This window comes from Lissotriton helveticus (genome assembly GCF_964261635.1).
Source record: "Lissotriton helveticus chromosome 1_1 unlocalized genomic scaffold, aLisHel1.1 SUPER_1_unloc_22, whole genome shotgun sequence".
Lineage (NCBI taxonomy): Eukaryota > Metazoa > Chordata > Amphibia > Caudata > Salamandridae > Lissotriton > Lissotriton helveticus.
The window spans coordinates 1,441,934-1,464,116 of record NW_027611662.1 but is presented as its reverse complement, the minus strand read 5'-3'; the positions used below and the strand labels follow the sequence as shown (position 1 = coordinate 1,464,116).

The window sequence follows — 22,183 nt, the reverse complement described above, 5'->3', positions numbered from 1 at the left end:
ACAGAATATCCTGCGGGCGTGGCGGTATTCCAGTCAGGTCCGGAGGCCTGAGATGCCCAGGTTTCTGTTAAAAACATGAGGTCAGTGCTGTGGTCGATGAGTAAGGCTTCAATCTCATGTTTATGCTTGGGCATAGACCTTACATTGAGTAATATGCATTTGAGAGACCTATTCCTATAAGACACTGTGTAAGAGCAGTTATCAGGAATGGTAGCCTGTAGCTGGTTACCAGCGGCAGGCTGTGAATTTTTATCAAAGGGTGGTTTAAGCGGGTTAGGAGTGGTATTCATTAGGATAATTGGTAATTGAAAGCCACAGGAGGGACACGTAGGGGTGGTATCGATGTTCCTAGAATCAGTTTTAGTCGGGTGGTCGCAGCAGCGTAGATCAAACCTACATAGATCGAGTTTAGAGTATTGAAGGTTAGGAACGCGGGCAGAATTTCCGGCACTAGGCGTGGAATCGGCACGGACGGGCGCAGACGGGCTTGCCTTAGGCACGCCTTCGGCACGCAAACGGCGCGCCCGCTGCGCTCGTCCGCTGCGCGTCCGGTAATTGCACATGTCTTATAGGGGGGATGAGGCGAAGGGGGGGGCGTGGCCGACCATCGTGGGCGTGGCCTGAGGGAGTCCCCGTCAATGTCGTCAGAGGAGATTGGGAGAGGCCGCGGCAGCGATAAATCCGCTACGCGGGAAGCTGATTCCGGTGCAGCTAAGGTCAGAGATGCCCAAAGAGCAGGACGATTTAATTTTAAAAGCAACACAAGTGAAATTACACAATTCGCTAAAAACAAGTATTAGAGGATCTATCTCCCGGCTGTGCCTCAGGAGGGTTGTATCTTTATGCCGTTGCGCTAGCAGTCAGCGTGTTAAGTAGGCGTAGGGGGGGGTGTGGCTGACCGTCGTGGGCGTGGCCTGATGGAGTCCCCGTCAATGTCGTCAGAGGAGATTGGGAGAGGCCGCGGCAGCGATAAATCCGCTACGCGGGAAGCTGATTCCGGTGGAGCTAAGGTCAGAGATGCCCAAAGAGCAGGACGATTTAATTTTAAAAGCAACACAAGTGAAATTACACAATTCGCTAAAAACAAGTATTAGAGGATCTATCTCCCGGCTCTGCCTCAGGAGGGTTGTATCTTTATGCCGTCGCGCTAGCAGTCAGCGCGTTAAGTAGGCGTAGGGGGGGGCGTGGCCGACCGTCGTGGGCGTGGCCTGAGGGAATCCCCGTCAATGTCATCAGAGAAGATTGGGAGAGGCCGCGGCAGTGATAAATCCGCTACGCGGGAACCTGATTCCGGTGCAGCTAAGGTCAGAGATGCCCAAAGAGCAGGACAATTTAATTTTAAAAGCAACACAAGTGAAATTACACAATTCGCTAAAAACAAGTATTAGAGGATCTATCTCCCGGCTGTGCCTCAGGAGGGTTGTATCTTTATGCCGTCGCGCTAGCAGTCAGCGCGTTAAGTAGGCGTAGGGGGGGGCGTGGCCGACCGTCGTGGGCGTGGCCTGAGGGAATCCCCGTCAATGTCATCAGAGAAGATTGGGAGAGGCCGCGGCAGTGATAAATCCGCTACGCGGGAACCTGATTCCTGTGCAGCTAAGGTCAGAGATACCCAAAGAGCAGGACAATTTAATTTTAAAAGCAACACAAGTGAAATTACACAATTCGCTAAAAACAAGTATTAGAGTATCTATCTCCCGGCTGTGCCTCAGGAGGGTTGTATCTTTATGCCGTCGCTCTAGCAGTCAGCGCGTTAAGTAGGCGTGGGGGGGGCATGACCGACCGTCGTGGGCGTGGCCTGAGGGAGTCCCCGTCAATGTCGTCAGAGGAGATTGGGAGAGGCCGCGGCAGCGATAAATCCGCTACGCGGGAAGCTGATTCCGGTGCAGCTAAGGTCAGAGATGCCCAAAGAGCAGGACGATTTAATTTTAAAAGCAACACAAGTGAAATTACACAATTCGCTAAAAACAAGTATTAGAGGATCTATCTCCCGGCTGTGCCTGAGGAGGGTTGTATCTTTAACTTTAAGACACCCTGGAAGTACCAAACACCAAGGGGTCTAGTCCTCGAGTGCATTTCTTTGGCATTACAGCAAAACTTTGTTCAATATAAATCGACTATTTACCTACAGAGCAATGGTACCAGCATGGGTAGTACATTTGCTCCACTTTATGTCCACCACTTGGAGACAACCAAAATTCTTCATGCAGATAACCCATATAGGAGGAACATCAATACCTGGAAAAGGTATATCGACGACGTCTTGGTCATTTGGGACGGTGACCAACAGTCTGCAGTCGATTTCCTCACATGGCTTAACAATCAGAATGCATTCCTGAAATTCACCAGCGCAGTCTCTAACCAATCAATGTTTTTTCTGGATCTAAACATTTATACCGAAGGGGGCAGGCTCAAAAGTACAACCCATTTCAAACCCACAGCAAGGAATTGTCTGTTAAGATATGATAGCTTCCACCCGAGACATCAGTCATGTCATTTGAGATGTCATCAGTGATGTCACTGACCATGTCATGAATGATGTAATATGTTACATCATCAGCAGTGGATTGGGGGCGCACGAGATATAGTGAGTACAACTAACTATATCGGAGGAATTTCAATGGTTTTGTATGAGTGAAATGTCCAGCTATCTATAACAGTCCTAAAACCTATGGTTTTTCCAGTGAATTTCTAAGGTTTTTTAAATGCTAATTCCTAACTATATCAGGCCAGAAACCTATGTTTTTTTCAGTGAATATATATATATATATATATATATATATATATATATATATATATATTCACTGAAAAAACCATAGGTTATAGACCATATATAGTTAGGAATTAGCATTTACAAAACCTTATTTTACTCACACAAAACCATTGAAATTCCATATATAGTTAGTTGCACTAACTATATATCGCGCACCCGCAATCCACTGCTGATGATGTCACATATTACATCATTCATGACATGGTCAGTGACATCACTGATGACATCACTGATGACATCTCAAATGACATCACTGATGACATCACTGATGACATCATCCAGTGACTGTGTGTTTCTGTAAAGTTTAAATATGTTTTACATATTGAAGAATGAGTGGATGTATAAGTGTCTGGATGAAGGATTTAGTAGGTGCGTGACTGACTGTATGAGTGAGTGATTAAATGTGTCTCACTGAGTGCATGGGTTAGTGACTAAACTGTCTTAATTTGTGCATCATTATGTCTGTTGTTCTGTAAAGTGCTGCATGTGTTGATCAGTAGCTATATAAGTAACTATATGGGTTATTGATTGATTGTCCAAGTATTTGTATGGGAGACTGAGTGTGTGTGTGGCTGGCTGGGAGATGTGTGACTCTGTGCATATCAATGTGTACTTGTATCAATGATTGTATAAGAGAGTAAGTATGTGTTAGTATATGTTTGAAAATGTAAGGTACTCTATGTTTAAGTTTATAGATTAGAAAATGGAAGTGTGATTGATTCTTTACAGGACTGACTAGGTGTGTGAGTAACTCCATGGATGAGTGGCAGAGTGTGAGTGTCTGTATAGGTGTATGAGTGCATATGATAGTGTTGTAAAGATGAGTGATTGTATGTATGAATGATTGTATGGGTGAATGAGTGAATGTGTGTGTAGACATAGGAATCAGTGAGTGCGTATGTAGTAACTAGTATTGGTGTGTCAATGGTTTAAAAAATTATATTCTGTATTTAACACTGGGTGTAACAGAGGTTATATTAAAGTGTGAGGAGATGCATTGTATTGTCACATGAATGATATCATCAGTGATGTGACCATTGATGTCAAATGAGATGTCATCAGTGATGTCATCAGTGATGTCATTTGAGATGTCATCAGTGATGTCATCAGTGATGTCACTGACCATGTCATGAATGATGTAATATGTGACATCATCAGCAGAGGATTGCGGGTGCGCCATATATAGTTAGTGCAACTAACTATATATGGAATTTCAATGGTTTTGTGTGAGTAAAATAAGGTTTTGTAAATGCTAATTCCTAACTATATATGGTCTATAACCTATGGTTTTTTCAGTGAATTTTCAAGGTTTTGTAAATGCTAATTCCTAACTATATATGGTCTATAACCTATGGTTTTTTCAGTGAATTTCAATGTTTTTTTAATAGCAAATATCATAAGCTGTCGAATGTCAAGTACATGGTAAGAATTTTTTTTTTCGTGTTTATGCACACTGATCTGCTTTGAATGCGGCCCCCCCCCCTCATTTCTATTAGGAGTACTCTCTCTTTGCAGATAGTGAAAGGTAGTTAACGCAGGCCTTTGCCCCCGTTGTAATATCTTTGGTTCATTCTCTATTTACAAACAAACACAGAGTCGCAATACTCTGTTTAGTCTTTGCAGATAACGAAAAATCGTGTAAAAAAACAAAAGGAATCGAGCAAAATCAGTAGGCCACTAATGGGATCTCTTTTTGACCTCGCTAAAATAGAAACATTAGGAACAACCCCTCATGACAAATACGAAACTAGTGAGATGAACTGAACTCCACACCATGATGGCTGCAATACAGCACGGCTCCGCCACCCACCCCGCCCAAAATAACGATAAACTCTATACAAATATTACAAATATATACTACACACCAGCAAAGTAACAGGGTAAAACATTTTATTAAACAACTAATTTCATAACTATTTTATACTTTTTGTTGCCCGATCCGGCTAGCTCAATCGATCGAGCATGAAACTCATGCACTCTGATGGTTCAAAGTTTTGAGGAGTGCTTGTAACACTGTCTGAAGCCTATTTGCACTTGCTTCAGCTTCACTATTCTCAAAGTAAAGTGGGGGCTGTTTGAGGACGTGACTGCATTTGAAAACAATGTAATGCGGTGCCACCCTGAACCGTTTGACGGAGGCCCCCGAGGGACGGTGTGATGGCGCGGACTCGGAAGGGGCGCTTGGCTCGGGCCCCCTCCCCAAGTCGTGTTCTCCTGGTGTGGCCTGATATCGCCCCCGACATAAGTGGCCGGCTCCCGGGATCAAGCGGAACTTTTTGCCTTTTGGTAACTTTTCCATTCTTGACCTTGTCCCACAATCCGTTTCACCTAAAGACACGCTGTAGTGGGGCGCCCCTTTACCGTTTCAGTTGCCATTCCGCCCGCTTTTGCTACACTGTGCCTCTTCTGCTATTCAGCTTTTTACCGCCCGCTCTTTCGACTACAGCGTCTCGCTCACCATGTAGTTGAGTTACTCCCGCTCTTGCGGTGCAGCGATAGGCGGCTGCCACAGGACTCTCAAAATGGCGGCCGGCTCTTCGGATTTGGGCGTGGTCCACTAAAATTGCCCTGCGACACCTTGGAACTCGGACGCTTGTCTGCTAGAGATTGGGCTCCATTCTCGAAAGCGTCCCCTCAGCCTTGAAGATTCTACAAAACTCTTGGGGGCCCCCGACTCCCGCAGGCTTCTGGTGGGGAGCGGCTAGCATTATTGCTCGTGGAATGGCCACAACGGAGCTACGAAATGGTGGTGCTCTCATGCTAACGCCAGCTTCAGTCTGAAACTTCCAGAAACACTGTAGACTACCAATTCGATCAGTTCCGGTAGCGCCCCAACGTGACCCGGTAGAGAAGAACTAGCCCTCCCCTCTTTGACTGATGGTACTTGTTGCCTGTCCCTTCTGTTGTCATTTAACAGAACTATTTAGCCTGCTGAAAGGGGTTGTGTTCCGACCGCTGGTTGGTGGAGACATTTTGACTATATTCTGGACCTGCGTTGTCGCGTAATGCGTCATATGACGCGCCGCGTTAGCGCATCCGGAAGTGATCCGGGGCGCGACGCGCAGCGCGTAACGTAAGCATAACAGGTCATGTGACTTGTTAATAAAACTTATCATTGGTTCATTTTACTTTTCTTATTCTAATGATGAAAGGCTTGGTCATATGACCTAAAAATTACGCTTTTTATTACTTCCGAACATTATTTTTTCTTAAATATATGTTATAATGTTCCAGGCTAATGTTCTTTCCCGGAAAATTTACAACTGTCCTGCAAGTAAAATATATTCTTTTTTCGAGAAAAAGGGCGTTTCTTCGTCCCATGACGGAGCCGTTGAGCAAAAGAGGGTCGACCTGCTGTCTTAGTCGCCGATACGCCTGAATATGAGATTCTTATCGATCACTTTATGTTGCAGGAGTAGAAAACACAACAGCCCTTGACCATTTATCTTTACTGCGTTCCTGCGTATTATACCTTTTACCCTTCATGTAATTGGTCTGCTTTATTTCACTTGCCTTTTACTGATTCTAAAACAGTGACTATTATTAAAAACTTTACCAATGTATATACTACTACCATGTTTTCTTTTAAAAACCTTTATTGTCAAAATGTCATTATACAAATACGAGCCTATAACCACGTGGGCCGGCCACGGAGCAAACTGTAATCGTATATGATGAGTAGACATTTACACTGTAGAGGAACGTAACGGGCGGGCCATTAGGTTACAAGAACTAAGGTGTGTAACAGTTGCGGAATCGGTGGACGTACATTTTATAATTAAAATACGACAGGGCCAGTTACAATAAAATTATCTAGATATACATTTGCGGGCAAGTACCATGGGTGACGTTAATTCGAACTTTCAATAGTACAGTAATCAAGAACACATCAGAACTTAATATCAATAGGGATGTCGAAATATTCAATCTATTCTCGTCCCCGCCCGCCATGTGCTTCAAAACTGCATGCGTATCTCGTGATATCAAGGTTGTGCAACCAGTACACAACAAGGAGTTACGAGTCCCATTTATTCTGGCGCCATTTTGGGCGAGGACGGGCAGGTCCACGATATAGTCAAAATGTCTCTACCAACCATCGACTATGATGATGTTCATATGCTGTATTTATTAGAGTAACACTCATCTGTCCACATGAAATTAATTTGCCACAATCTAAACATGTCATTTTAATCTTTCCAAAGTTCTTCTAAATATTTGGGACCGTTTCCCTTGCCTCTGATGCTGTTAGTGCCACTTCTTTGATGAATGTACTGGCAGGTCGGGGGTTCTCCTCCAAATTTCTCTTTTATGCAGCACTATAATTAATCGGTGCCACCTCTCCATATGACGATGCATGGTATAGTTACCATAACTATATTTTTTTTCGGTTCCTCTGGAGAGTACATCGTGGCAGATTAAGCGTGTAACGTACTGGGCATTTACCTTTTTTGCGTGTAGAGGAAAGGAAAAAAAATTCGAGCGTCCGAGTTCTAAGGTGTCCCAGGGCCATTTTAGTGGATCAGGCCCAAATCCAAAGAACAGGCCGCCATTTTGAGAGTCCTGTTCAGCCGCCTGTCGCTGTAGCATCAAGAGCGGCCGAAACTCAGCTAAATGGCAACTGAAACGGTAAAGGGGCGCCCCACTACAGCAGACGAGCCTCCACCTAGGAAGGCCCGTTCACACCGCCTCCCCCCCCCCTTCGGGCACCCCACGCCGTTATTCGGAGCAGTATTGTAGGATGGCCACACCAGTGCGGCAACTTGCTAGACACCACCTCGGTGCCATCCGGATCTTGGCATCTCAGCGCCTTGTGGTGTCTTCTATTCAGAAAATATTGTTGCGCTGCCTTTGGCCCCATTCGCACATCGGTCCGCTACTGACGCCACCTCACAGGCCAACGGGGCGCCCCACGCCTACTTTCAGCATTGTAGGATGGCCACACCAGTACGGCAACTTGCTAGACACCACCTCGGTGCCATCCGGATCTTGGCATCTCAGCGCCTTGTGGTGTCTTCTATTCAGAAAATATTGTTGCGCTGCCTTTGGCCCCATTCGCACATCGGTCCCCTACTGACGCCATCTCACAGGCTAATGGGGCGCCCCACGCCGACTTTCAGCATTGTAGGATGGCCACACCAGTGCGGCAACTTGCTAGACACCACCTCGGTGCCATCCGGATCTTGGCATCTCAGCGCCCAGTGGTGTCTTCTATTCGGAAAATATTGTTGCGCTGCCTTTGGCCCCATTCGCACATCGGTCCGCTACTGACGCCATCTCACAGGCCAACGGGGCGCCCCACGCCGACTTTCAGCATTGTAGGATGGCCACACCAGTGCGGCAACTTGCTAGACACCACCTCGGTGCCATCCGGATCTTGGCATCTCAGCGCCCAGTGGTGTCTTCTATTCGGAAAATATTGTTGCGCTGCCTTTGGCCCCATTCGCACATCGGTCCGCTACTGACGCCATCCCACAGGCCAACGGGGCGCCCCACGCCGACTTTTACCATTGTAGGATGGCCACAGCAGTGCGGCAACTTGCTGGACACCACCTCGGTGCCATCCGGATCTTGGCGCGTTGTGCTGCCTTCGGCCTATTCGCACATCGGTCCGCTACTGACGCCATCTCACAGGCCAACGGGGCGCCCCACGCCGACTTTCAGCATTGTAGGATGGCCACACCAGTGCGGCAACTTGCTAGACACCACCTCGGTGCCATCCGGATCTTGGCATCTCAGCGCCTTGTGGTGTCTTCTAATCAGAAAATATTGTTGCGCTGCCTTTGGCCCCATTCGCACATCGGTCCGCTACTGCCGCCATCTCACAGGCCAACGGGGCGCCCCACGCCGACTTTTACCATTGTAGGATGGCCACAGCAGTGCGGCAACTTGCTGGACACCACCTCGGTGCCATCCGGATCTTGGCGCGTTGTGCTGCCTTCGGCCTATTCGCACATCGGTCCGCTACTGACGCCGCCTCACGTGCCAACGTATTTTCTCCGCATTTTATACCCTATGCCGCATAACAGGTCATGTGACTTGTTTATAAAACTTTTCATTGGTTGATTTTACTTTTGGTTTCCTAATGATGGAAGGCTTGATCATATGACCTAAAAATAACACTTATAATTGGATGAAAACTTTTTTTTTTCCCAAACGATAAAAGCCCCACCTTGTTTCTGGATGTTTCAGACTGAAGCTGGCGTCAGCATGAAAGCACCACCATCTCGTGGCTCCGTCGTGGTCATTCCGCGAGCAATCATGGCAGCCGCTCCCCACCAGAAGCCTGCAGGAGTCGGGGGCCCCCAAAACTTTTGTAGAATCCTCAAGGCGGAGGGGACGCTTTTGAGAATGGGGTCCAAGACCTAGCAGACAAGCGTCCGATTTCCAAGGTGTCCCAGGGCCATTTCAGTGAACCAGACCCAAAAGGAAAGAGCCTGCCGCCATTTTGAGAGTCCTGTGACAGCCGCCTATCGCTGCACCGCAAGAGTGGGCGCAACTCAGCTGAATTGCGGCTTTTGACACAGTGGACCAAAAGCGTACGGAATGGCAACTGAAACGGTAAAGGGGCGCCCCACTACAACAGACGAGACTCCACCGGGAGAAGCCCGTTCACGCTGCCTCCCCCCCCCCCCCGGGGCGCCCCACGCCGTTATTCGGAGGGCGGCAACTTACTGGACATCACCTTGGTGCCATCGTTCTGCTGCCTTGGAACTATTCGCACAACAGACCGCTACTGATGACCCACCCCCCGCGACGCCTCACGCCGGATACCGAAATCAGTGCGGCACCCAGGCAACATCACCTGGGTGCCGTCCAGAAATCTGGACGTTGTGCTGCGTTGGGACTATTCGCACAACCGACCGCTACTTCCTTCTTTTTTCCCTAAAAATGTTTAAATGTTTTTACTGTTTTTGTTTTGTTGTATATATTTATAAGTTATTAAAGTTTTATAATCCTACTACTTTGTTGGAGTGCTATATATTTTTAATGTGACACATAATTGTAAAAACTTTGATGTACAAAGAGTCATCCCTGGAATCTTCCGCTTCAGGCTCGGTCCCCTCCCCAATCACAATACAGGATGGTTTTCAGATAGTAGGAACGCGTGTGCTGTGACGGATCTCATCGGGTGTGGGCCTTGATCTACTATAACTCCTTTGAAGAGGGGTGATTCTTTACAGCTGGGGCCATAAACTACATCTGCAGGGCTAGCTGATAGCCTAGGACCGGCCTGGACAATCGGACACAGAGGAAAAGGAGTGTCAGAGGGTGCGGTAGTGAATAGGGCGAAAGGGAGGTGTCGGGCGGGCACAGGGTGTGATTCTCAGGGAAGAGCAGCGCAGATGGGGGGAGGTTTATTGCCCATGCATAAGACAGAGAGCGGGGGTGACCAGTACCTGGGGGAGATGCTTGCGAGGGTGGGGAGCCATGCTAAGGATCGACAGCGTGCATAGAGTGGGTCTGGTCAAGGCATCTAAAATGGCTGCCGTGCACGACAAAAGTGTGGCATTTGAAAAAAGGCAAGATGGCGCAGACAATGTTTTTCAACACTTCCTGATTTCCTTCGAATCGAACGTTAACAGACGTTGGGGCATATTACCAAAGTTAAGCGATATTTATCCCTAACGATGCTTAGCAAATAATTTTTTACCGCTAAGCATCGTCAGAAATTATCGCAGATAAACCTTGCTATTATCAAGGTTTATCGCAAATGCGATAAAAAACGGCCGCAATGCATTAATATCGCTGAAAAGTCAGCGATATTCATGCATTACCGAGCTAATGCTCTTAGCCATGTTATCCACCTCCCATTGGATAACATGGCTAAGAACTGCTCAGGGCAGGTGTTACTTTTTGGAGATATTCGCCCTTAGCGCAAATATCTCCAAAAGTTGGTAATAGGAGATAGCGATGTTAGCGACTGTTTCCAGTCGCTAACATCTTGGCATGCCCACTTTGCATATCATTAGTGATAAATATCACTGACATGCAAAGTGGAGCCCAAGATGGTCGCTATCTCCTACTAGCGGTCGCTAACTGGTGTTAGCAACAGCTAGGTAATACAGAGATAATTTTATCTCCGCTTTCTTGGCTTTTAAAGCCAAAAAAGCAGAGATAAACCCCCTTGATAATATGCCCCGTTATCTCTCCCACACTACCGGTCCCCCTGGGCTTAAACGCCAAGATGGTAGGGACTGCATCCCGTGGAGATAGGCCGAGACGTCACTCAGCAGAAAAACAAGTCTATAAACATACAATAAGTTAAAAGTCAATCATTCTTCTTTCCTTGTAGTACGCTCCCCAGTCCGCTTCCCGTTACGCTAACCGGGCGCACCCCACCAAAAAAACGATTTTTTTTTTGCCCCTCCAAAAAGAACCAATTTTTGCACTCTATACTATAACTCTTTTTTTATACTACAATCACTTCGCTACAACCTCATAAATTCAAAATAAAAATGAATAATGTCTCAAAGAGGTCAGGGAGGATCTACTATGCCCCCTTATGGTCATTTGCCCCTTCGCTTTGGCCTCCTCTTGTCTCTCGATCCTACCGAGAGACAAGATGGCAGCCGCTACGGACTGTTTGGAATGTTTACAGACGCCGGAGAACCAATCAGCTTCGCAAAGCTCCGTAACGCGAAAAGTGCGCGAAGCGGAGCGCTGTTACAGATATATATCTTTTTTTGAACGTTAATTTCTCAAAATCCACTGGAGCACATATATTGAGACCTAGCAAAGGCAAATCGGGCTACCAGTCCCTACAATTTTGCCAAGTTTCGTGCAAATCCATTCAGCCGTTCGATTATTATTATTTTTTGTGATTTAGTGATGTCATTTGAGATGTCATCAGTGATGTCATCAGTGATGTCACTGACCATGTCATGAATGATGTAATATGTGACATGATCAGCAGTGGATTGCGGGTGCGCGATATATAGTTAGTACAACTAACTATATATGGAATTTCAATGGTTTTGTGTGAGTAAAATAAGGTTTTTTAAATGCTAATTCCTAACTATATATGGTGTATAACCTATGGTTTTTTCAGTGAATTTTCAAGGTTTTGTAAATGCTAATTCCTAACTATATATGGTCTATAACCTATGGTTTTTTCAGTGAATTTCATTGGTTTTTTAAAAGCTAATATCTATAGCTGTAAAATGTATTCTTCTTTAAATCCAAAAATATATTTTATATGTTTATTAATAAATTTTTTTTAAAATATTTTTTTTGTTTCGCTCCCGGTTCGCGAACCGGGAAGCTTTCCATTAGCTCAATTTGATGCCGCGACCCGGTCCGCGAACCGGTAAACGTTCCGTTAGCGCAACTGCCGCGTTAGAAATCAACATCGTGACGCGTCGTGGAAGCGCGACGTATCACGTTGTCGCGTAATGCGTCTTATGACGCGCTGCGTTAGCGCACCCGGAAGTGCTCCGGTACGCGAACCGGGCGCTACCCACGCAAAAAAACAAAAAAAAATTATTTTTTTTTGCCCCGCGGGGCCCTTTTAAAGCCTCCACTTTAAACCTAGGGGGTCAGGGAGGATCTACTATGCCCCCTTATGGTCATTTCCCCCTTTGTTTTGGCCTCCTCTTGTCTCTCAATCCTACCGAGAGACAAGATGGCGGCCGCTCCGGACTGTTTAGAATGTTGACAGACACCGGAGAGCCAATCAGCTTCGCTACGCGAAGTTCCGTTACGCGTAAAGTCCGCGAACCGGAGCGCTGCCCGGTCCGCTGTTACAGATATATATCTTTTTTTGAACGTGAATTTCTCAAAATCCACTGAAGCACATATATTGAGACCTACATACAAAAGGCACATCGGGCTACCAGTCCCTACAATTTTGCCAAGTTTCGTGCAAATCCATTCAGCCGTTCGGGCTAAAAGTGAGGCCAACCGCCCTATGGAAAACTCAATGTTAAAAACACGTTTTGGGACCCCCCTTTTTTCGCGGCCCCCCCTTGACGAACCCCCCCCCAAATTTCCAGGGGCTGCTCAGAAACAAAATGTTCCATTTTCCAGAAAATTTCAGCCAATTCCGTCCACAAACGCCAAAGTTATTAGACGTATAATTTTCAAAAATCCCATAGGGAAAAAATCCTAACTATATATACCTACTGGCGACCGCCAGTAGGTAATATATGTCTCTCTCTCTATATATATATATATATATATAGAGAGAGAGAGAGAGAGCGAAAGAGAGAGATATTTTCACTCCAAAAAAAACATGGTTTACAGAGACGTTATAGGTAGGAAATAGCATCAAAAACCTTAGAAATACACCAAAAAAAACAAGGGTTACCGAGACGTTTACTTAGGTTTAGATTTTACATACTCAAAACCGTAGAAACTGAGCAGTTATAGTTACCTGGGCTAACTATAACTTACACTCCCCACAATGCACAGCTTATAACGCGGGCAGAGAAACACATGAAAAGATTGTTCCTGCCCGTAGAGCGCAGGGTTTTAAGCTGCTCTCTACGGGTAGGAACAATACTGGGTCCCGCTGGCATCATGGGGACTTTGGGGGCCCTCAGCATTGATCATGTGGGTGCCCTGGATGGGCTCACGAGCACCCACCCTTTACTGGCAGGGCCATTTTTGTAAATCCTTCATTATGCATGGTCAAGGCATATTCATGGTAAAGACTTGTGTGGTAAAGGTGTTACGTGGTAAAGGCATGTGTAAGGCATTTGTTGGTATCTATGACATTATAATTAGTCTAATCCTGCACTATCTCTTGATTTGAAACTAAACCCTGGGCCTTGATAAACTGAACACAGACAGCTCAAAAAAGTGTAAAAGCAGGTTTGGTGATAATGTCATGTCACATTGTCATCACATGCCATTTTCCCAGTGCATTGTACCATTTCCTCAGTTTCCCCCAGATAAATAGTGCTATGTACCGTATAGCACTACTCGCCACCACGTTTAGAGGGTGATCCATTTCTCTTCCTACCCTGGAAAGAGAGTTACTCCAGCATTTTGTTGAAGTGAAACTCAAACTGTTTCCAGTGTCAGAAATAGTCAGATTGGGGTCTGTGAATGCTCACTTGCTCACAAACTGACAAGGTGAATCATGCATGCACTACAGTTACTAGTGTGTGATTCTGCACGTGCAAAACATGTACACCTGGCAGCTATCATCTGACTAGTTTTGTTTTCAAACATTGTTGAAAGAGCTGAGGACACAGACAAGCCCACTGACACCAAGAGAGAAACAGTAATAACAGTTATTCACAGGCCCTGGCAAACCCCCTAGGCCTGCTCAACATGAGACCAATCTCCCTCCCAAACATTCTTGCTAAGCTATTCACAGGCATTCTGGCACACAATTTAGTCCGTTCATAATGGCCTTATGACTGCAAGCCACAGCAGTGGTGAGTTAATATTGTGCTGTTAATAAAATTGATAATTTCCAACACTGAGAGGACACTGGGTGTAGGAAGGTGGATATCTGACTATATGGGTACCCCAACTTTTTGCCTTGTGTTTTGCTGGTTTTCGACTTAGTTGGCCTGGGATCCTGCTATTTAGGGCCCCAGGCTATCTGCTCTCCCTATAAAATGGACTCCATGTACTTTAGGTACATACCAGATTGGGTATTGGGTCACCTCTGTGAGCCCCTGTGTAGTGTACCATAGGTACCCAGGGCATAGGTGCATCCAAGGCCTAGCATGGGCTGAAGCATGTATTATGCCACCCCTGTCTGGCCATCCAAACTAACATCACAGGCTGATCACTCAGCTTGAGTAAAGTGGTGTAATCACCCCTTACTTAGATATAGTATACCTATATCTACCTTTATATATAAAAAGATGTCCCCATTAGAGAATTGTATTTGGATATTATCTCAGCCCCATGGGAAAGATCCCTGTATTTTAAATTTAGAATAGGTCTTCTCCCTGTAATGGAACTCACATGCCACTGGAAAATTCCTTACCAAACTGCTCCATGGTGCCCCTTCTGTCCACAGCGTCGTGAATCTGTCCCTCATTTGTTATTCGAGTGCCCTGCCTATAAGGTTCCACGGATGAAATGGTTAAAACCCATGTGTCTAACCTTGGGCACAAGACATTGCAATGTGGCACTAAGGATATTACTCTCAGACACTCGCACTTTTTTTGCATGCGCCACCTCGAAGTATCTTGGGTGGGCATGGCGGATTCGGTCAAAAAGACTTAGGCAAATTGTTTAATCATGTTTTATTTCCTTGGTCTGTTTCTTAAACATACCTCTTTTAGGTAATTTATATAATTCTCCCCCTAAAAATTATAGTAAAAATTGCTGATTTTTATCAGGCAAGGGGTTTTTACACTTTTTATTTTCAATGCTTCAAAAAGAATTTTATATGTATGTATGCTTTTTAAGATATTTTTATGTCGAAATAAAGCCTATTTGACTTGACTTGACTTTATATATAGACACATATGCACCTCTAAGTCACTCCCATGGTAGGCCTCGACAATCCTCAAGGGAGAGTGCTTGGTTTTATGTGGGAGGGTGCCCTAGCATGAGCTGAGCCCCTCTGCAGCTTTCAGAACCATGTCCTTACAGCTGTTCTATGATATAGCCATACCATATGAATGAATGAATGAATGAATGAATGAATGTTGGATTTGTAAAGCGCGTGGTTACCCTGGAGCATCCCAGCGCTGTACCACTGGGGAACCCACTGGGGAACCCGTCCTGGCTTTCCCTGTGAGATGGTCCCTTTACTGGGCATCCCCAAGGTGAAGCCAGGCATCCCTGGCGGTGATGGGGCCGGAGTGGAGATTAAGCAAGCTATTGCCCAGAGTTGCAGCGTGGGACCCCATGGTTAGAGTGGCACGAGGCGAGATTTATCGGGCCCGCTGACATTTGTTCTGCACCCGGCCGCTTCGGGAATTAAACCCTGGTCCCGGGCCGACCTCAGCCTCAGGGTCTGCCGCCTCTAACCGTTGAGCCACACTTCTCCACAGTGCATATACTCTTAAGTGCATTATAATCCTCATGGTTAAATGCTAACTTTGGTGTGGCTTTATCAAAACATGTGGTGGAAGGTGTCAAACACTTTGGAATACTACCCCCCCCCCACCAATTCTGGTAGCTGGGGTAGCATTCCACCCTTCTAGAGGGAAAAGACATGTATGTTACTGCTTTACCCGGTTAAAGTTAAATAGAGCTTCAGCATCACAAAATGGATGCTGCTGACACAGACACGAGTCTGAACTCCTGCTGCTGGATGAAACTCCAGCAAGGGAGGCCTGGATAATGGGTTTCCTGTCGAGGGAGGTACCAGCACCTCCCCAGACAGGCTGTAGTGTATTGGGGCAGGGTGGGTTGAATGGAACAATGCTTTTCCAGACACTGCCTGGGGCACACAAGATGCTCCATGCATAGCCCGGTTCAAACCAGTTGCTGGGGCACTCCAGCCCCGCTCTGGCACGATACTGGACAAAGGGAAAGGGGTGTAACCACCCCCTTCCCAGGTGCACCCATAGGAGGGACCTAGTGGGTAATCCAGCCCATTTTCTTAGTATAAAGATAGGAGCTGTGTCCCCAGGACTTTACATTATCCTGGAACGAAACTCTGAAATGAAACTCTTGGACCTTCAATATTCTATACCGACTAAAAGACTGAAGACATCTCCCTTGTGGTCAAGGAGGGACCACCCTGTGCAAACAGGGACCCCTGTCTTTAGTAACAAGCAAGGTAAAGGCGGCAGTTGGCATTTGAGCTGATCCAGTGTGAACAGGAAAGCATTGTGGAAAAAGATGCCCGGAGTTACCTTTGTCATATATACTTCCTGAAGAGTTACCTTTGTTATACAGTTCATAAAGAGTTACCTTTGTTATACACTTCCTGAAGAGTTACCTTTGTTATACACTTCCTGAAGAGTTACCTTTGTTATACACTTCCTGAAGAGTTACCTTTGCCATGTATACTTCCTGAAGAGTTACCTTGGTTAAATACTTCCTGAAGAGTTACCTTTGTTATACACTTCCTGAAGAGCTACCTAAGGTAGATACTTCCTGAAACTGAATTAATGGCAGCGCTTCCTGATTCCTCTCTTTTTCCACAATCTGTTCTGTTTAAATGAAATCTTGTCCATGTATATCTACCCAAAACTGTACCTGTAGCACATGAGTGCTCTGTAGCTGCCCTTTCTTTAGTAATTTACTCTGAACAATGGTAAATCACTGCCTTTTCAGAAGTAAATAAGATGTGACATGTTCAACCACAGTTTTAATGAAATATCCATGTATGCTAAAATGTTCCTCACTAAATTTCAAATATGATAGAGAAGAGATGTCTTATCCAGCTGGTTAAATATTGTGTATTCACATTGTATTACATTTGCATTTAGTAATATTACATTTCTTTACATCCAACAGAAAATAAGCCTTAAATGCACGGATTGATTATGAATAATGAAGATAACACATCAAACCTGCAAAAATTATCAAAAATAAGGAGCTCCAAAAACATCAGTGCAATCAGAGGCAGAGGACAGATCCAGGAAGACGCAGTCAAAGGCAATTCAGTGAGTGTCCGAGTCTGAGATCTGCACCTCGACACCCCAAGACGAAGAAATGACCTCTACAAAACCAAGACAACAAAACTGACAAACCACCTGCTGTATAAACAAGCGTCCAACACCAGCTTTGATCATGAGGCCGGTATGAGAGTTGGAGGAAGGTCTCGTGTCTATTTGGGATCCATAGCTTGTAACAAACTCCCTCTTCAGTTTTGAGCTGTTAGCAACATGAAAATGTTTAAAAAAGGTTGAAAACTTGGCTTTTTGTCCATGTTTGAAACAACCGGATTTACTTTCTTTTCTGACCTGTGCTTTGCCCCGGGACACTCTTTGGAGTAGCTGTACACATTACGAGTCGCTTCACCGTCATGATATGGCTAGAGCAGTGCTTCGCTATCTAAACTGGCAACAGACCAGCATTCAGTGCTCTAGGTGTATTGTTAACTCTTTCAAGCCAAACCACAGGAACCAGGGAAAAGCACAACGAAGTGGAGCCTAACAACTGAAGGCTAAAGGAAAGCAGAGTTCTGCTCTCTGAAGTACAGAGTATTGTCCCAATTTGCACCTACCGGAAGGAAGATTAAGCTTTACCCGCAAGCAGGCAAAGCCATTATCCAATCTAAAGATGCAATCACCCACGAGGAAGGCTTACTGATATTATGAATGTGGCAGGTATTTAGTGAATCTTGTATTTTATTGTTAAATCGGAAATCAAGCGTTCAGAATATCACACAAATACCGGGAATGTGAAAATAACGCAAGTGGTTTATTAACTATGCTGACCCTTCAGGAAACACGGTCAGGAGAAAAATCTGGCCAGTTAGAAACCATAAAAGAGCATCAGCGAATACAAACAGGGGAAAAACCATACCATTGCACTGAATGTGTGAAGAGCTTCAGTCGGTTATCACATCTCCAAACACATCAGCGAACACACACAGGGGAAAAACCATACCATTGCACTGAATGTGTGAAGAGCTTCAGTCAGTTAACAGACCTCCGAAGACATCAGCGAACACACACGGGGGAAAAACCATACCATTGCAATGAATGTATGAAGAGCTTCAGTCAGTTATCATACCTCCAAACACATCAGCGAATACACACAGGGGAAAAACCATACCAGTGCAGTGAATGTGTAAAGAGCTTCAGTCAGTTACAAGAACTTCAAACACATCAGCGAACACACACAGGGGAAAAACCATACCATTGCAAGGAATGTGTAAAGAGCTTCAGTCGGTTATCACTCCTCCAAACACATCAGCGAACACACACAGGGGAAAAACCATACCATTGCACTGAATGTGTGAAGAGCTTCAGTCGGTTACCAGACCTCCGAAGACATCAGCGTACACACACTGGGGAAAAACCATACCATTGCAAGGAATGTGTGCAGAGCTTCAGTTGGTTATCACTCCTCCAAACACATCAGCGAACACACACAGGGGAAAAACCATACCATTGCACTGAATGTGTGAAGAGCTTCAGTGGGTTAACAGACCTCCGAAGACATCAGCGTACACACACTGGGGAAAAACCATACCATTGCAATGAATGTGTGAAGAGTTATAGTCAGTTATCAAATCTCCAAACACATCAGCGAACACACACTGGGGAAAAACCATACCATTGCACTGAATGTGTGAAGAGCTTCAGTCGGTTATCATATCTCCAAACACATCAGCGAACACACACAGGGGAAAAACCATACCATTGCACTGAATGTGTGAAGAGCTTCAGTCGGTTAGCAGGCCTCGGAAGACATCAGCGAACACACACAGGGGAAAAACCATACCATTGCAATGAATGTGTGAAGAGCTTCAGTCAGTTAACAGACCTCGGAAGACATCAGCGAACACACACGGGGGAAAAACCATACCATTGCAATGAATGTGTGAAGAGCTTCAGTCAGTTATCATACCTCCACAAACATCAGAGAATACACACAGGGGAAAAACAATACCAGTGCAAGGAATGTGTGCAGAGCTTCAGTCGGTTATCACTCCTCCAAACACATCAGCGAACACACAGGGTGGAAAAACCTTACCCTTGCACTGAATGTGTGAAGAGCTTCAGTCGGTTATCAGACCTCCAAAGACATCAGAGAATACACACAGGGGAAAAACCATACCAGTGCAGTGAATGTGTGAAGAGCTTCAGTCAGTTAACAAGCCTCCGGAGACATCAGCGAATACACACAGGGGAAAAACCATACCAGTGCAGTGAATGTGTAAAGAGCTTCAGTCAGTTATCATACCTCCACACACATCAGCGAATACACACTGGGGAAAAACCATACAATTGCAGTGAATGTGGAAGTAGTTTTAGGGTACAATCAAGCCTCCACACACATCAGAGAACACACACAGGGGAAAAACCCTACCATTGCAATGAATGTGGCAGTAGTTTTACTTACTTTTCAGCATTAAGAAATCATCAGCGAGCTCACAAAGGGGAAACAAATCTTTTAAATGCCATGAATGCTTGAAAAGCTGTAGTCCATTATCAATCCTAAACAGGCATCAGCGAACACACGCAGAAGAAAAGCCATTTAAGTGCAGTGAATGTCTGAAGAAATGTAGTCAATTATCAAGCCTATGTAGACATCAGCTTGTACTCACTCTGTACATACCGTACAACTGTAGTGAGTGTAGAAGTACCTTCAGGAAATATTTCGCATTAAGGATTCATCCGTTAATGCTCACAGAGAAAAATCCTTTCAGGTGCAGTGAATGTGTGAATATCTTCTGTAAGTTATTAAACCTACGGATACATCAACTAACACACACAGAGTAAAAATGAGCATTGCAATGAATGTCAGAAGTGATTTTGTCAATTGCGAAAACACCTGGGGTAAACCTTACAATTGCACTAAAGGTGTGACGAGCTTTTATCAATTTCTGATCCTAAATAGCCTCAGCAAACACACACCTTCATTTAACTCACTTAGAAATAATCCTAGAGATGCAGTGAATTCAAAAAGAACTTAAGAACATTGACAATAATATTGACTCATCTGAGGACATAGACAGTAGCAGAACAGTGCAGTTATTGTGAGATGAAGGAATTATAGGAACAACTATATAATTATGTGGGATATGCAAATACCAGATGAATGAAGAGTCGACTAGAAGAAATGAAGAAAACCAAAGATTTGTAGAATATTGAAAGTGTCTGTTCCCAGTGATTGTTCACTTCGGTACACATAGAAAAAAACAACGCGATATAACTGGAAATCCACTGGGAGACTAGCTCAATGTGGAGTAACAGAAAAGAAACACTAGTGGTTTTTATTTGGCGATGAAGAGTTACAAAGAAAAACATCCAAGTGTTCCTGTTCCTGCTACCTGTAAAAGTTTAGGGATGAATATGATTCTGCCTGCACACATTGCTATATTAGCATAAGTGAGTTAGTTGCGAAAACGCCATTTTGCTGCTTTTGCACATGACACTACATGTCTCTGTTTTGATAAAGACAAACTGCTTGATTTTCCTTCACATGAGAACGGTCTGTTTTTCATATCTCTAGACTCACACTGCGACCTCAAGTCTGCACAAAGTGTTCAAGGTTAAAATAACAATGTATGCTGTTGATGCAGGTTGATCGGCCCACGCTCTAGACACAACACGAACACAGCTTCTCATTTCTGAAACTCGGGTGCTTTTAATATTGCACTGCATGCATGAGACTAGCACTTGGAAAAAACCTTTCAATCGAGAAAGAGCTGTGCTGATCTGGGATGTGATTCACTTCACCTGACTTTGGAGGTATGGGGTTCCCGGTTTTAACCTAGAGATCTTGTATTATTACAATACCTAGCTCCTAGCAAGGGGAGGGTGGTACACAAGGCGCTATAGACCTGGTTCCACTATCATTATAATATGATTTCTCCCTTTGTATTTTATGGAATTGTAACAATGTTGATTGTATTGATTTTATGCATCTTTTTACTTATGTTAGCAAAGATACTGCATCTTAGAGCACGTAGTTGAAATAAACATTTTAAACTATACCGTGACTCTGATTGCACACGTTGTGGACATTTATGAATGAGAATAAAAACAAAAGAGTTTTCTTGATTCCCACTATTCCTGAGAGGTCCCAAAGTCGCTTGTTCATTGGTAGCTTCGCTGTAGTACGGAGAATGAATGAGACACTGTTGCTAGTCGGATAGGGGTTCTGGGCACTGAGGTGGATTTTTGGTACACCACAATACACTGAGGTCCTGGTTTCCTGCGCATAGTTCTGTGCATGAGCAGAATTTCCGCAACATTACGCCCAAAGTCTTGATTAGTGCTCGTATCTGTCCACAATACCCTCAACACCTTTTCCGGTTAACAGGCGTGACGGATTAACCTACCTATACGAATGTGTTACAGGTTAATTCAAGCATGAGATTTATGAAAAGGTTCACATTTTGAATTACTAGCCTTTGTTGTACTGCAATTTATAGAAATTGTTTTTATTCTCTATGTCCTCATGGGTGATATTGACATAGCTCAGCATAGCTGGGCAGCGCTCTGGCGTCATCTGACGCAGTTTGGAGTACCAGACAATGGTATGTCTGTTATCTTTGGGGTGAGTGCTGATTCGGCGTTCCCCTTTGAGCTTTTCTTCTCTTGGGTCACGTTTCCTGCAATAAATGCGGATGAGGATACGTTTCATACATACACTCACACTACGATTCCGGTGAACAATACTCTATATAGGACACAAGAGATTCCAATTTCGGCATGGCAGCATCCTGTTTGGTTGTATGGCACCCTCCCCCACACCGTAACTCCGTTTTGGTTAGGTCCCTTGCCAATTCCTGGGGCCACTTGGCCAGTCTTAGGCGGGTTCACACCATATCCATGATTTGTCCGACCACGCAAGAATGAGGTCTCC

The 22,183-nt window shown here is 44.9% G+C and overlaps 1 protein-coding gene across 1 annotated transcript in view; it reads left to right on the top strand.

The window, feature by feature from the left end:
- Window positions 1-21,289, top strand: part of LOC144805750 (uncharacterized) — a 69,093-nt gene extending 47,804 nt beyond the window's left edge. Inside the window, exon 2 of the mRNA XM_078672231.1 lies at window positions 17,153-21,289. Within this exon, the coding sequence (XP_078528357.1) occupies window positions 18,071-19,783 (1,713 nt within the window). The 5' untranslated portion in view covers window positions 17,153-18,070 and the 3' untranslated portion in view covers window positions 19,784-21,289. The remainder of the gene's footprint in view (window positions 1-17,152) is intronic.
- Window positions 21,290-22,183: the final 894 nt, after the last annotated feature.